Source organism: Muntiacus reevesi, chromosome 2 (genome assembly GCF_963930625.1).
Source record: "Muntiacus reevesi chromosome 2, mMunRee1.1, whole genome shotgun sequence".
NCBI classification, from domain to species: Eukaryota; Metazoa; Chordata; class Mammalia; order Artiodactyla; family Cervidae; genus Muntiacus; species Muntiacus reevesi.
In genome coordinates this window covers 22546994-22560627 of record NC_089250.1, presented here as the reverse complement: position 1 = coordinate 22560627, position 13634 = coordinate 22546994, and the positions used below count along the sequence as shown (strand labels likewise).

Sequence of the window (13634 nt, the reverse complement as noted above, 5' to 3'; positions counted from 1 at the left end):
AATAATCTAAATGGCTATTAAAGGATGGAGTTGCTGTGTTATGTACATGTGCGTGATGGAATATTTTTCAGCCATAAAAAAGGAAGTAAACCCTGCTATCATGAAAACATGGATGGACCTTGAAGACATTTTGCTAAGTGAATTTAGTCAAACAAAGACAAAATACTGTATGATCTCATATGTGGAATCTTATTAAAAGAACACAATCTAACTCACAGAAAAGAGGTGGGGTGAGGCAGAGGGAACTGGACAAAAGTGGTCAAAAAGTTCAAATTTCCAGTTATAAGATAAACAAGTATTAGGGTTGTAATGTACAACATGATGACTGTAGTTAACATGATATGTAGGGAAGCAGTTAAAGAGAGTAAATTCTAAGAGTTCTCATCACAAGGAAAAAAACTTTTTGCTGTTCTCTTTTTTTGATATCTGTATGAGATGGGATGTTTAACTACACTTACCATGGTAATTATTTCACAATATATTTAAGTCAAATTTTTATGCTGTATATATTTAAACTTATACCATGCTGATGTCAATTATATCTTAATAAAACTGGGGAAAATGGAGGAGTTATAAACATTATTAAATTTTATTAACAAAAACTTTGTACATTTTCTTTAATACATGTGGAATTTTACATCTAAGTAAAATAACAACACATTCAAAATTTACCATTTATACAAATTGTTACAGAATAACAACCAGTGGGTTAAATAAGTAAAATAAACCACACCGATTTTTTTGTAATTATCTACAAAAGATCTGACTTTCTTTAAAATTCCCCTGAACATATAAAAATAAATTAATTTTACTCTTCAATTAAATCTACCAATTAGAAATATTACAAATCAAAATATCAATGTTATCTTATGAATTTTTCACAATACAAAACAGATTCACAAAACCTTATTTACAGAAATGAGGTAAGAACTGTGCAATGTTTAACCAAGAGACATATTGCAGAATAAACATGTTCTTCCAGCTAAGTACACAGTGGAGGTCTAATTACATCTGGGTCTTTTTTCCACTAATAATTCACACATTCAAGAACAGTTCAACGATTACATCCCCAATTGTTTAATTTATACTCTGCTACACTGTCACCCCAGGAGTGGGGCTACCCAACGTGGAAGGGTTGTAACATAGATTTCACCTGTTTCAAGAACTGCTTGAACTGCGGGGTTTTTTGTCTTGTTTTGTTTGTTTGAAATCATTGTTAACAACGAGAAGTTGTCTAACTAAAGAAAAAAAGAAAATTCTTACCAAATCCACACATTTTTCTTGTGACTCATTAGTGGATAAATACCCAGGTAATAGCTTCGCCTGAGCTATCTACAGTGGCATAGAAAGTTCTCGATAAAGGCAGAACCATGGGGAAGGCTGCTGTTGCTACTCAGCTGACCAGAGCCACTTCAGCACAAGGCAGGTACTAACAGGCACTTGATCCAGGCCAAACCCTACCAGCAGTTTCCAGAGTGGCCCCTCTTTCATTCTGAATTGAGCTGGTTCCCCCAGCAGCCTTAGAGCTCACTTAACTCAAGGTTTCTTCAAAATATGAGTAGGTCTTAACACTAAAGAAAAAGCATTTAGCAAAAGAAAATTAACTTTAGCAGAAGCAGACATTTACCATCCTAACTTGATTACCAAAATTGGCCAAATCCCATTAGAAAGGAAATTTTTATAACAAAGATTGCCAAGTCCCAGTGGATGACCTATTTATTTGTAATATTTAACCAATAAAACTCTAGAAGAAGAAATTAAACAGTTCCTTGAAATTTGTTTTAAGGTTTGACTCACAGAGCAAATGTACTGTAACCCAAACAAAAGATCATATTTCATGTTCCAAATGGTACAATAAAATCAAAAGGTTTATAAATGGAACAAGTCTTTAGTTTTGCTAGTCATCTCTGCAATTTATAATCAAAATTAGTTGTGCACCAACTATATTAAATTTCTCTTAGGTTGATAAACTCATTGCCATGTAAATTATTTCACTGACCAAAGTTAGCCATTACATTTTCTTTCAAAGTTCAAAATAATCTGGGAGAGGGGTAGGGGATATGGGAATTTCATTTCAGTGCAACAAAGCAACATCAACCAAAACCTTACAAGAATGCTCTCATGGCAATTAATCCTTTGTCATGCAGCTGGTTTCTTGTTGCATTTCTTCATAGGTGTAGTAAAAGGACTGCAACAGCAGCCAGATGAAGTGCTAGGACAGCAGGATAGGCCATTTCTAGATGTTTTTTTCTCAAGTGTCAACTTTTCTCTTGAGCAACAGGCCCACTTTTATCACTAAGTCTCTGCAGTTAAAACAAACAAAATCAAGTGCATTAGCTAAAGAAATTGTTGGCCCACACTTGAAACAATCTCCTCTTAACAAATTATGACTGAGATAAAAGGTAGTATATACAGCTATTCCTTTTTTCTACAAGTCAGCATGGCTACTTTTCAGCATAATGTAAGGACATGAAAATACTGGTAAACATTCAGTTGCTTTATATTAAATTCAGCTGTACACAAAGACAGAAGTACTCCTCTCTGAGGCAGGACTCATAAGAAATGAAAAGTAGAAATCATCCCTCCAAAACGGACTCTTCCACAGTAGTAATAACATAGTAATGTGGAAAATGAACAAATAAGGAAGTCATGGGTTCTGATCCCACATACGTGCTATCTCTCCTTTGAACTTTACCCTCTTTGAATCTCCCTATTTTAAAAAACAGGTTTTTTAATAGTTTAAAGACTGGAACCATATATACTACTGTCTCTAATAAAGATGCCTGCCACATAGCAGGATACTCCTATTACTTCCCAGCCTTGCTTTTCTACATTAGGTAATTAATATTGATAGTGTTTACTATCATGATTTTCCATTAAAATACATTTCATATTGTATAACCTTTTTGTTTTTAACACAAGAAAAAACAGCAAAAACCAGTAAAAAAAAAAAAAAATCTAAATTAGTAAAGAATCAATGAAATTTCCATGTCTGCCAAACTAGGTTTGTGATAATGATAATGACAGTATTCACAAGCAGGAAGTTAGAGGAACAGTGGGGTAAACAAAAAGCATTGAAGAGGTAATGAAAACCAGTATACTTTATTTTGAACCAATTCTTGTTACTAAATACAAACTAAAGCTTCTGAAAACTAAAAAGCACAGTAAAGAGCAAGGTTTCAAAGTAATGGGAAAGAGCAAACATTGTGACTTTGAACACCATTTTTGCCAAGTCTCCCACCTCATTCTTTCCCTTCTTCCTTTTCCTGGTGTCCAGTCTCCATTCTATATCCCAATATCCTTCCTCTAACAGGGTTCTGCCCTCAACTGGAATTTAGGGGAAACATTTATACTCCAGTAAAGTAGACCTGATTGAAGGGGAGAATTAATAGAAAGAAACAGCCTTAAAATGTGTGCTACTGTATGTATAAGTATACTGTTCCTGCACCCATTTTTTTTTTATCGTTTACATAAGATTAAGAATTTAAATTTCATTACAATTGTGACTATGATTTACTTTCTATCCAGTAGAATAACTAGATTTCCCTAAAGTTTATATATTAACTTTACCATAAGTATAATTCAGTTTTAGCACATCTGAGCAAAACAATAAAAACAATCCTAAATTATCTAGACTATTTCTATAGTTAAACAAATCACTTAAACAAAGATTCTCAAAATACCAACTTCTTATCTTTTGATTGGACTGTCCCATATCACTTACTATACCAAAACATTTTCATTTTGAAAAACTGCTGAGTTATAAAACAGCCTTCCAAAAAATAAAAAAGCCTTCCAACCTTATGTGCAAATTCAAACTGATATACTTAGGGGATATATAAATTGGCTTAGGTCCTTTGTGTTTACAACATCCAGCTGCTAAAACAACTGGTTTTAAGAAGAAGTTATCTGGGGGATAATATATTTTAAAAGAGAGAGAAGGAAAGAGGGAGGAAGGGAAGAAGGGAAGGGCCGGAGAGACAGTCATCTCTAATCACTAAAATTGGCTCTGTGATTTCACTAGCTGTAACAAAACACAGATACTTACAGTTACCTTCTGACTTGCATTATCACCGTGGATGGTGAGGAACGGGTTGGTGGTGGCTGAGTGGAGGGCAGGCGCCTGCGTGCCTGCGAGCAGGTTGTTGATGGGAATCTGAGTGGGTCCTGGGATCTGCAGCTGCTGGAGGTCAGGCTGGTGGTGCTGCTGCTGCTGGTGGTGCTGCACCAGCTGGTACAGAAGCGCCTGGTGCTGCTCCTTAACAAGAACACGCGGGAGGGGTGAGTGCCCAGCCCAGACAAGCCAGCGGGACAGCCTGCCTTGTCCCTTTTCTTCTTTACTCTGATACTAGGTATTGAAGTGATATCAAAGTCACATTACTAAGAAAGACAACAAGAATCTCATCTGGAAAAACACACTGCACTAGACAATAACCATCTACTGTAAATGTCAATATCATCAGGGAATGGCTTTATTTTCAAAGTGGAACAAGCAAAAGTTAAAAAAACCCCTATTCAAATGAGATTGTACATGAGAATCAAGGAAAATGGCAACTTAGAGAAGTCACGGTGATCTGTGTTGGCTTTAGAAATCACTGCATGGTGAAATCCCTCTTATAATTCTGGGAACTCAAAGAGTTATTTTATTATGCTCTTATTCTGAGAACTTTAAAAGTTATTTTAAGAGGTGGGTGCAAATGTAATTGCAGTTTTATATCATGTATTTTAAATAAATATAGCTAGGCTCAAAATACATCTTTATTAATCAAAATAGGAACCATTACAATTAACACATTTTTGTCAATGAGAAATAAATGTGCTTATTCCTGTAGCATAAAAATCCATGCTTTGGGATTCAATGAACTCTTGGAAGGCATTCTCTGCCTCCTGATGGTCGTGGAAGCATTTTCCTTGCAAGATGTCATCGAGATGCTTAAAGAAGTAGTAGTTGGTTGGCAAGAGGTCAGGTGAAGACGGTGGATGAGGCAAAACTTCGTAGCCCAATTTGTTCAACTTCTGAAGCACTGGTTGTGTGATGTGCAGTCGGGCGTTGTCGTGAAGAACTGGGCCCCTTCTGTTGACCATTGCCGGCTGCAGGCGTTACAGTTTTCGGTGCATCTCATCGATCTGCTGAGCATACTTCTCAGATGTAATGATTTCACCAGGATTCTGAAAGCTGTAGTGGACCAGACCAGCAGCAGATCACCAAACAGTAACCATGACCTTTTTTTGGTGCACGTCTGGCTTTGGGAAGTGCTTTGGAGCATTTTCTTGGTCCAGCCACTGAGCTGGTCATATACGACTGTCATATACGATCCACTTTTCATTGCACATCATAATCTGATCAAGAAATGGTTTGTTTTTGTGGCATAGAAATAAGAGAAGATGACACCTCAAAACGACGATTTTTTAGATTTTCAGTCAGCTCATGAGGTACCCACTTACGGAGTTTTTTCACCTTTCCAATTTGCTTCAAATGTCGAACAACCATAGAATGGTTGACTTTGAGTTCTTCAGCAACTTCTTGTTTAGTTTTAAGAGGATCAGCCTCAATGTTGGCTCTCAATTGATCGTTGTCAACTTTCGACAGCTGACCACTATGTTCCTCATCTTCAAGGCTCTCCTCTCCTTTGAAAAACTTCTTGAACCACCACTGCACTGTACGTTTGTTAGCAGTTCCTGGGCCAAATGTGTTGTTGACATTGCAAGCTGTCTCCACTGTTTTACGACCCATTCTGAACTCGAATAAGAAAACTGCTTGAATTTGCTTTTTGTCTAACATCATTTCCATAGTCTAAAATAAATATAAAATAAACAGCAAGTAATAAGTCATTAGCCAAAAAAAAAAACCATATAGTGAGAAATACTCATTAAAATGATGTATAACATAACCACATTTAAGAATGTATTCCAATATCAAACAGTAAAGGTCAACAAAACCGCAATTACTGTTGCACCAACTTCTTAGCTTTTAAAGTTCTCATTCATGCCAACAGAAAGAGCGCTCTCCTGATGTGGTTACCATACCATGCCTTCCAGCATTCCTAAGTGCTTACTGTGATGTGCCAGGCACTCTTCTGGGGAGAAGAAATGTTAGGATGTGATTCCTGCCAAGGGTCAAGTGAAACAGTAGTGTCAGAGGGACTACTGAAGGAGGGCGGGGGCGGTTTCAGGGGGCCCTCACTTGGTTACAGATGCAAGGAGATGAGGGAATTCTCTATGCGGACTGGGTGGTGTGAAGAGGAGGGCAGATGGTTCTAGGCACAGAGAATGCTAGCCAGTGCTGAGGGGCCCTGAGGGTGTAGCCAGCATGACCCAGGACAAGCGAGGGGACCAGGGCTGGAGTGGAGTGAGCGAGACGGAGGCTGGAGAAGGACGAGGGCCTGCAATGTGGCCGAGAACACTGGCTCTTCTCAGAGTACTGTCAAGGCAGACGAAGCAGAGGAGTGACGTAACCTGACCTGACATTTCTTGATGGATTCAATGTGAGGTGTCAGAAGAAGAGAGGGTGAAGTAAAAACTACAGGGATTTCTGGCTGAAGCAGCTCGAAGGATGGAGGTGCATCGGCTGCAGTGGGGCACCGTGGGACAGGTCAACAGTTCAGTGTGGACATGGTATGCCTCCACCATCTATTAAGAGAGCCAAGAGGCAGCACCAAGGAAGCAGTGGTATGACAGCTGCAAATTCCAAAGAGAGGCCTGGTCTGGAGAAGTTGGACTTGGCACAGACCGTCTTTAAAGCCACTCGGTTGGAGGAGACCCCGAATTCTAGGACCCTCTGAAGTGAGAGGGACTGAGAAAAAGAGGAGCACCCAGGAATGGAAGCTAAAAACGAAGAACCAATTAGGCAGGAAGAAAACCAAGATCCTGGGAGCAAGGGGAAGAGAGAGTTTTCAGGGACAGAAGCCGTTACCAGAGGAGACGCCAGGTGGAAATGGACTGGGCTGAGCATGGGCAGTAGCTGGAGAAGGGTCCAGCAAGAGTTTGTTCTTAAAGTGGGAGACAGGAGGTGCTGCACAGGACCATTCCTGCCTATGTGAAGTTCAATGCTTATCAATGAACAAACCTCATCCCATAGCCTTGGCTGGCAAAAGAATATCAAGTCTAATCCACTCAACCTTCATGGACTCTGGGCAATGATTTGTGCTAAAAATTTCTTAATCAACCACATTCCAGAAACAAGACACCTACATGTGACTATTAAACTCTTAATTAACAGGAAGAACCCCAAATAAATTGAAATTTCAGTACTTCATAATAAGATGTGGCAAGAGATAAGAAAACAAGATCACATTTTAGCGTAAGCATTTAAGAATTTATATGTAATCTATCCTCACATCATTTTAAGAACAGTGACAATGATCCAGAATTGTAAAATAGACATTTTCAATATATTTTTGACTAAAGCAAGAAAGTTGGTGGGTGATTTTAGAAAGAAATTACAAAGGCTGAAATCTTGAGTTAATTAAAGGAGAGTCCTCCTAGTCTAACTCAGTGACGTGTTCAAGACACAGCCGGTGCATAAGGTGCCTTAGTTCTGTCACCCCTCCTCCAAGATAACTGCTCCACACCTTTTCTCTCCTCTAACCACAATTTCCCTATCTCTGTCAGCTGATGACTTTACTTATAATTCCCATTTAAAAACTAAAATCATCAGAAGTGGGCTTCTTCAACTTCCTGTCATAAAACCCACTTACAGCTTCTGCATCTCCCTCTTACCAGGTAAAGCTGCTCCCTCCTGAAGCACTCTGCTCCCTGGCCTTACTCCTCCTCTCTCTGCACCAGAAAATTACCCACCAACATACATAGAGGGCTTCACTGGCAGTCTAGTGATAGGAATCAGCCTGCCAATGTAGGAGACATGAGTTCCAGCTCTGGTCCAGGAAGATATCACATGCCACCAGGCAACTAAGCCCATGCACCCAAGTACTGAAGCCTCTGCACCTAGAGCTTGTGCTCTGCAACGAGAGGCCACCGCACTGAGAAGCTGGTGCACCGCAACTGGAGGATCCCTTGTTCGACGCAACTAGGAAAAGTCCACACGTGCCAACAAAGACCCAGTGCTGCCAAAGATAAATTAATTTAAAAAAACATACATATATGCTGTCATTTTCAAAAGGAATAGAAAGACGCCCTTAGACATCTTCCTAATGCTAACTGCTCTTTGACTTCTCTGCTCTTCACAGTAAAATATCTCAAGTGGCCTGTTTCCCATTTGTGTTTCCTGTTTTCTTTTGAACCACTCAATGAAGCTTTTCACTTCTCACCAAAATCACATTCTCAAAGAGTTCTAGACACCTAGTTTCAATGGGCAGTTCTTACTTGTCTCACCAGAGTATTTTACTCAGCTGAGTCCTCCCTGTCTTGAAAAGTTTCTTTTCATGGACTCTAGGTCATCACTCTGTTCTAACTCTCCCCTCATTCTCTCCTCAAGACCCTTGACTGGATTACTGTCCTCTTTCAGGATGCCCAGAGCCCAGTTCTCAGACACCAGTCTTCATTCCCTATTGCCCTCAGCAAGTCATGTGAATCTAAACATCACACATGCAGCAATGACTCCAAGGTCCTATTTCCAACCTCATCCTTTCCTTGGACTCCAGACTCATCTAACTGCTTAATCTGTGTCACCTGAACATCTAAACAGACATCTCAAATCAGCATGTCCATGAGAGAACTCCTGTTCTCTTGCCAAAACATGGTGTTCCTCCTAATCTTCCAAATCTCAGTACGAGTCATCATCCAAGTAAATGTCCAACAAACCAGTCTTATTGACTCTATCTTCAAAATACACAATTCTAGACAGTTTCACCATGTTTATCTTGCTCTCATAAATCAGCAGCACCTAGACCAGAGTCCTCCTCCCCCCAACACACACACACTATTCTCCATTCAGCAGCTAAACTAATGTTTTAAAATGTAAATTATTGTCATGTCACTACTGTGTTCAAAACCCTACACTTAATTCTTTAAAATCCTGACAAGAAAAATAAGGATAAAAAAAAAGAAAAAGAAGGATATATGAAAAAAGACTTTTAAATGGGGATAATTATAAAAGCTAGGCAATTGGTATACCATACTCTCTACTGCTGGTACACTTGAATGCTTATTTCCACAAAGAAAGGTTTTTTTTAAAAAAAGGAAAAAAATCACCAATGGTTTTCCATCACACTTAGGATAAATCTAAACCCCAAACCATGGACAGTCAAACAAGGCAGCCCATGACCCTGTGCCCACACCTGCCTGCTCTCCTCCACACTAGCCCAGTCATGCAGCACAGGTGCCCTAGTCCCTCGACCCTGAGTGCACATTCTCTTCTACCTCTGTGTCAGAAAGTCATGCTCCTTCACCTTTCACTCAGATCTGTGCTCAAAAGTCATCTGCTCAGTGGCTGGACCATCCTATCTACCATGGCTCTTCCCCCATTGTCCTCTATTCCCTTATCCTGCTTCATTTTTTTTTCCAGTACTCATCACTACCAAAAAATATGTATCTAATGTCCATCTCCCCTATCAGAATGAAGCTATATGAAAAGACAAGTCTTGTTCACCAGAGTCTATCAGAGCAGCACAATAATGTTCTAATACCTGTCGATTAATCCACAAAATTAATATCACTACAGGTATCATAGACTATACCATGTCACTTCACAAAGTGGGTAATCTATACCTACACACTGAATACTTATTATAACTTTGATCACTTGCTCCTAATAAAGATCAAATATTATCAAAAGGAAGAACTTACTGGTGTGAGCTGTTGTGAATTTAACAACTGTTGGAATTGCTGTTGATGAAGAAATATTTGTCTTTGCTGGTCAGAAAGTAATCCTAGTCCTGAGGCACTGAAAAATGATGAAAATTCTTACTTTCTACTGTAAATCTTTTTTTAATGTAAAATGAAAGAACTTCTCAATTTGATGCTTAATAAGTTAACAAGTCAAGTTTTTAACCATAACACTTTTTTTTTTAAATGATGTAAAAATTTCTTCTCTCTCTCTGCATATATACAGGTAAACAACAATTCACATTGTCAATAAATGTTTTGGTTCCCTTTTTATTGTAAACCAAGCAGGCACTAAGTTGTTTAATGGAATAAAAATTTATATGCACATGCAATACTTTATTTTCATCATTCAAGGATAATTTAACCCACACTAAGAAACACATATTAAAACAAAGAATCCAAACATACTACTAACTGATTTTACTTAAACTTTTTTATGGTCCCAATTGTCAGTAAAATTAAGCACCAACAAAAAGAGAGCCAGAAGAAACAGTTTACTACTATCCACTACAAATCCATTTAAAATGATTTATTCCTCAAAAGTATGTGCAGTAACAACATGGCTTTTCCATTCAAATGAAATTCCAGCACAATGAAACAGCAAGTCTCACTCCCTGGAAATTCAAGATAAATATTTGACCTTCATCTTATATCAAAATCTTTGATTACAAAGCTAACAAAATTACATAGCTGAATTTTAAGAAACCAACATTCATATGCGATCTTCATTACAATATTACTTTGCTCCAGAAGTTTTGATACACGAGGTTAAGAAAAATAGCATTTAAAACAGACATTACAGATCAAGACTGAAATTTTCAGTACAGAATATATTTAATGCTTATGCTTTGTTACTAAAAGTGATTTAACTTTGTATTTAATCTGAATTACTAAAGTGTCAAAAATAAATGGCTCCTGGTATAATATATTTAGTTTGTGGATTTTACTTTCTTAGAGCACATCTACAAGGGACACATTAAAAAATCCCTAACTAAAGCTCGGATAGCATTGGTACCATGTTGCTCTAAAAATCGAAAAAGATACTTAAGTTTCTTACCTGTTAGTCAGTGTAGCTGGCATTGGATGTGTTGCATTAGGTGGTACAGTTGTGTGGGTGAGGGGGGTAGGGTTCTGGGACATCGTGACAGGGGTCTGAATAACCCCATTTAAAGCTCCTACAATGCCATTAATTGCCAGTTGGTTACCTGGCAAAGCTCCAATTATTCCACCCACTCCAGGCACGGCAGGAATGGTGGATGTTACAGTCGGCATGCCACCAGCCAGTGCCCCCACTGTCACACCATTGACCTGCTGGACTCCACTAACGCCTGAGCCCTGCTGAGCTGGACTCTGCCCGGCAGGAGGTGGAGTAGAAAGGGCCGAAGAACTGCTGGTGCTTTGTCCGCTGGAGGTTAAGTCCTAACATAAGAAAGAATAGGAACCAAGTTGTAAACAACACAGCAAAACTGTTTAAAATTATTTTAAACCATTTAATGTGATATACTGCTGTTTGTAAGTAAAACACACAAATGATATTAACCACACCAAAATTACCTGATTTAATACAGGAAGAGAATTATCAGGTAAAAAGCTGTTTCCTAGATGAGGGCTCTTACTGCTGTTCAAGGAATCAGTAGTAGGAGCTAGAAAGTAAAAAGAAACCTATTTACCTGTTGAATTACATTACATGTAAGATTAAAGGCCTGTCTAAAAGCTTAGTCTGAAGCACACATTAAAAACACTTAAATATTAAGTCTTGCTAATCTTAAGACCAATTTGAATGAAAAAAATCTATATATCTATTGAATATCATGGCTTTAAATCAATAGATATCATCATACACTTAAATTTTATCATTAAATTCTGTACTAAAGATGTTAGAGCAAATTCAAATTGAACACTGAACAGGATTCTTTATGCTCCTCTAAAATAACCTATTATTCCTTTTCTACATCTTCATATAACTGATGACCACTTACTATGAAACAGATAATGAGAAGTCCACCCTACTTTCCGCAGACCCACAATGATCCACACTTACCACTCTGTACTGGAAACGCGTGCATCTGGTGAGAGGGGCTGGGGTTTGCTGCGATCGTTGGGAAAGGCACTGAGAGCTGCGCATTCAGTAACTGAAGGCGCTCCTTTTTGGCGGTCAAGTTTTTAATCTGTTCCTCTAATCTTCGATTTTCTACTTGAAGTTGATGTAATGACTTCAGCATCCCTAAAACTAGCAGACATTTGAATAAAGACAATTTCACACACAGGACTAGGTATTTCATGGACTTCTGTCAATAACTTTAGAAATAAAACAGAAAAGTAGAAATTCTGTAAAGCATTTCTAAGTGACTAGGTTCTATTTCTAAATTTATATGCAGATACAAATATAATATATTTCTACCTATATAAGCATAAAGGGATTTTGTTCCAAGATGTACTGTGTAGAAACTTTGTTGCCACTAACAAAACACCTAGTTCAGGTAATTTCCATTTTCAAATAAAAATCACAAGAACATTTCATCAAAATAAAAACCTAATTAAAAATTCAAAGTGCTCGCCATGATTTTTCATTGAAATCATTTTTTAAAGGGCAAAGAATCACACACACCAATATCCTTCGACACAAACAAAGAGCATGAGCATTTGTTTGTTGTTTGGTTAAACTAAGCAAGCCACCGATGACACTGGACGAGGAAGCCCAGCCGCTCAGCCTGCGGATCCACACGCGCCCAGCAGGGAGCAGTGTGCGCGCACCAAAGCCCTACTCCCGGCTCCCAGGAAAGGCGCGTCCTCTGCACACAGCCTGTCCTGTTTCACCACCTCAAACACTTTTTCCATTCCTGCCACAGCTCAGACCTCTCAACGGACAGCGGAGACGCCATGATGATGGACACTTTAAAGTTCTGTGTATTAAAAAGTTGTATTTGTTTAACATGCCCTCAGGGCCTTTGAAAGACACAATTCTACTGGTACAGACACATACGGTCATTTCCCAAGGATTTAACTTTTATCCCTCCTCTTCAAGATCCCACACAGATCCCTTAGTGGACCCAAATGAGATGCAATAAGACTAAGCTAAACCTGTCCTCCAGCTATCATGTTTAAAGGATTATCCCGGCATGAATTTCCTCACAATTAGCATTTTTTGTCAAGAGCACCATTCATAAAAATACCAAATTTACAGTACCCGTCTAATAATAAGCAAAATATTTTGTTTTGTTTTAAAAAATAAAGAGGCAAAAGCTTATACCCCCTCAAATTATTAGAAAAAAATAAAAATTAAATTCCTATTATTTCCACCAGATAGATACTCAAAATTGTAGATACTAAATATGTATATATAATACACACTACATAATTTAGCAAGTAAATGATATAAATAATATATAGTATATGTATAATGTATATATAACTTAGTACTTATTCTTTCTCATCCAAATTATAAAATCAAGAAAGTTGGCCTTACTTGACTATATGCATTTTTAAAAATAAATTCTACAGTGGTGAGCAAGTTTTATTCAAACAAGCTAAAAGAAGCTACAGCTCATTTTTTTAGTAAAACTTAACTGATTAGAACAAAGTAGAATGTAGAAACAAAATACAAATATTTTAGTATTAATAATTATAAAAAGTAATAAGAACCAGTGAATACTACAAGCCAGCAATATTCATTATATCTTTTATGTCATCTAACCCTCAAAACAATACTGTGATATAGGTACATTATTATTCTCATTCTATAAACGGAAAACTAGAGCATACTGACATTAACACACTTGCCCAAGATCACACTTAATAACAGGTAAAAACAGAATTCCAGTCCAAGGGGTAAAACTGTAGCCTCTGTTCTA

At 37.9% G+C, this 13634-nt stretch overlaps 1 protein-coding gene across 5 annotated transcripts in view; it reads right to left on the bottom strand.

Annotated features, from left to right (window-relative positions):
* Positions 1-566: 566 nt before the first annotated feature.
* MLLT10 (MLLT10 histone lysine methyltransferase DOT1L cofactor) overlaps positions 567-13634 on the bottom strand; it is a 219936-nt gene continuing 206868 nt past the window's right edge. For 2 of the 5 annotated variants that reach the window (XM_065921077.1, XM_065921079.1), the window contains 6 exons: positions 11825-12013; positions 11338-11426; positions 10841-11202; positions 9745-9841; positions 4049-4258; positions 567-2303 (listed from right to left, as the gene is read on the bottom strand). In XM_065921077.1, coding sequence (XP_065777149.1) covers positions 2259-2303; positions 4049-4258; positions 9745-9841; positions 10841-11202; positions 11338-11426; positions 11825-12013 — 992 coding nt within the window. In that variant the 3' untranslated portion in view covers positions 567-2258. The other 3 variants (XR_010661422.1, XM_065921078.1, XM_065921076.1) reach the window with 3 other exon arrangements.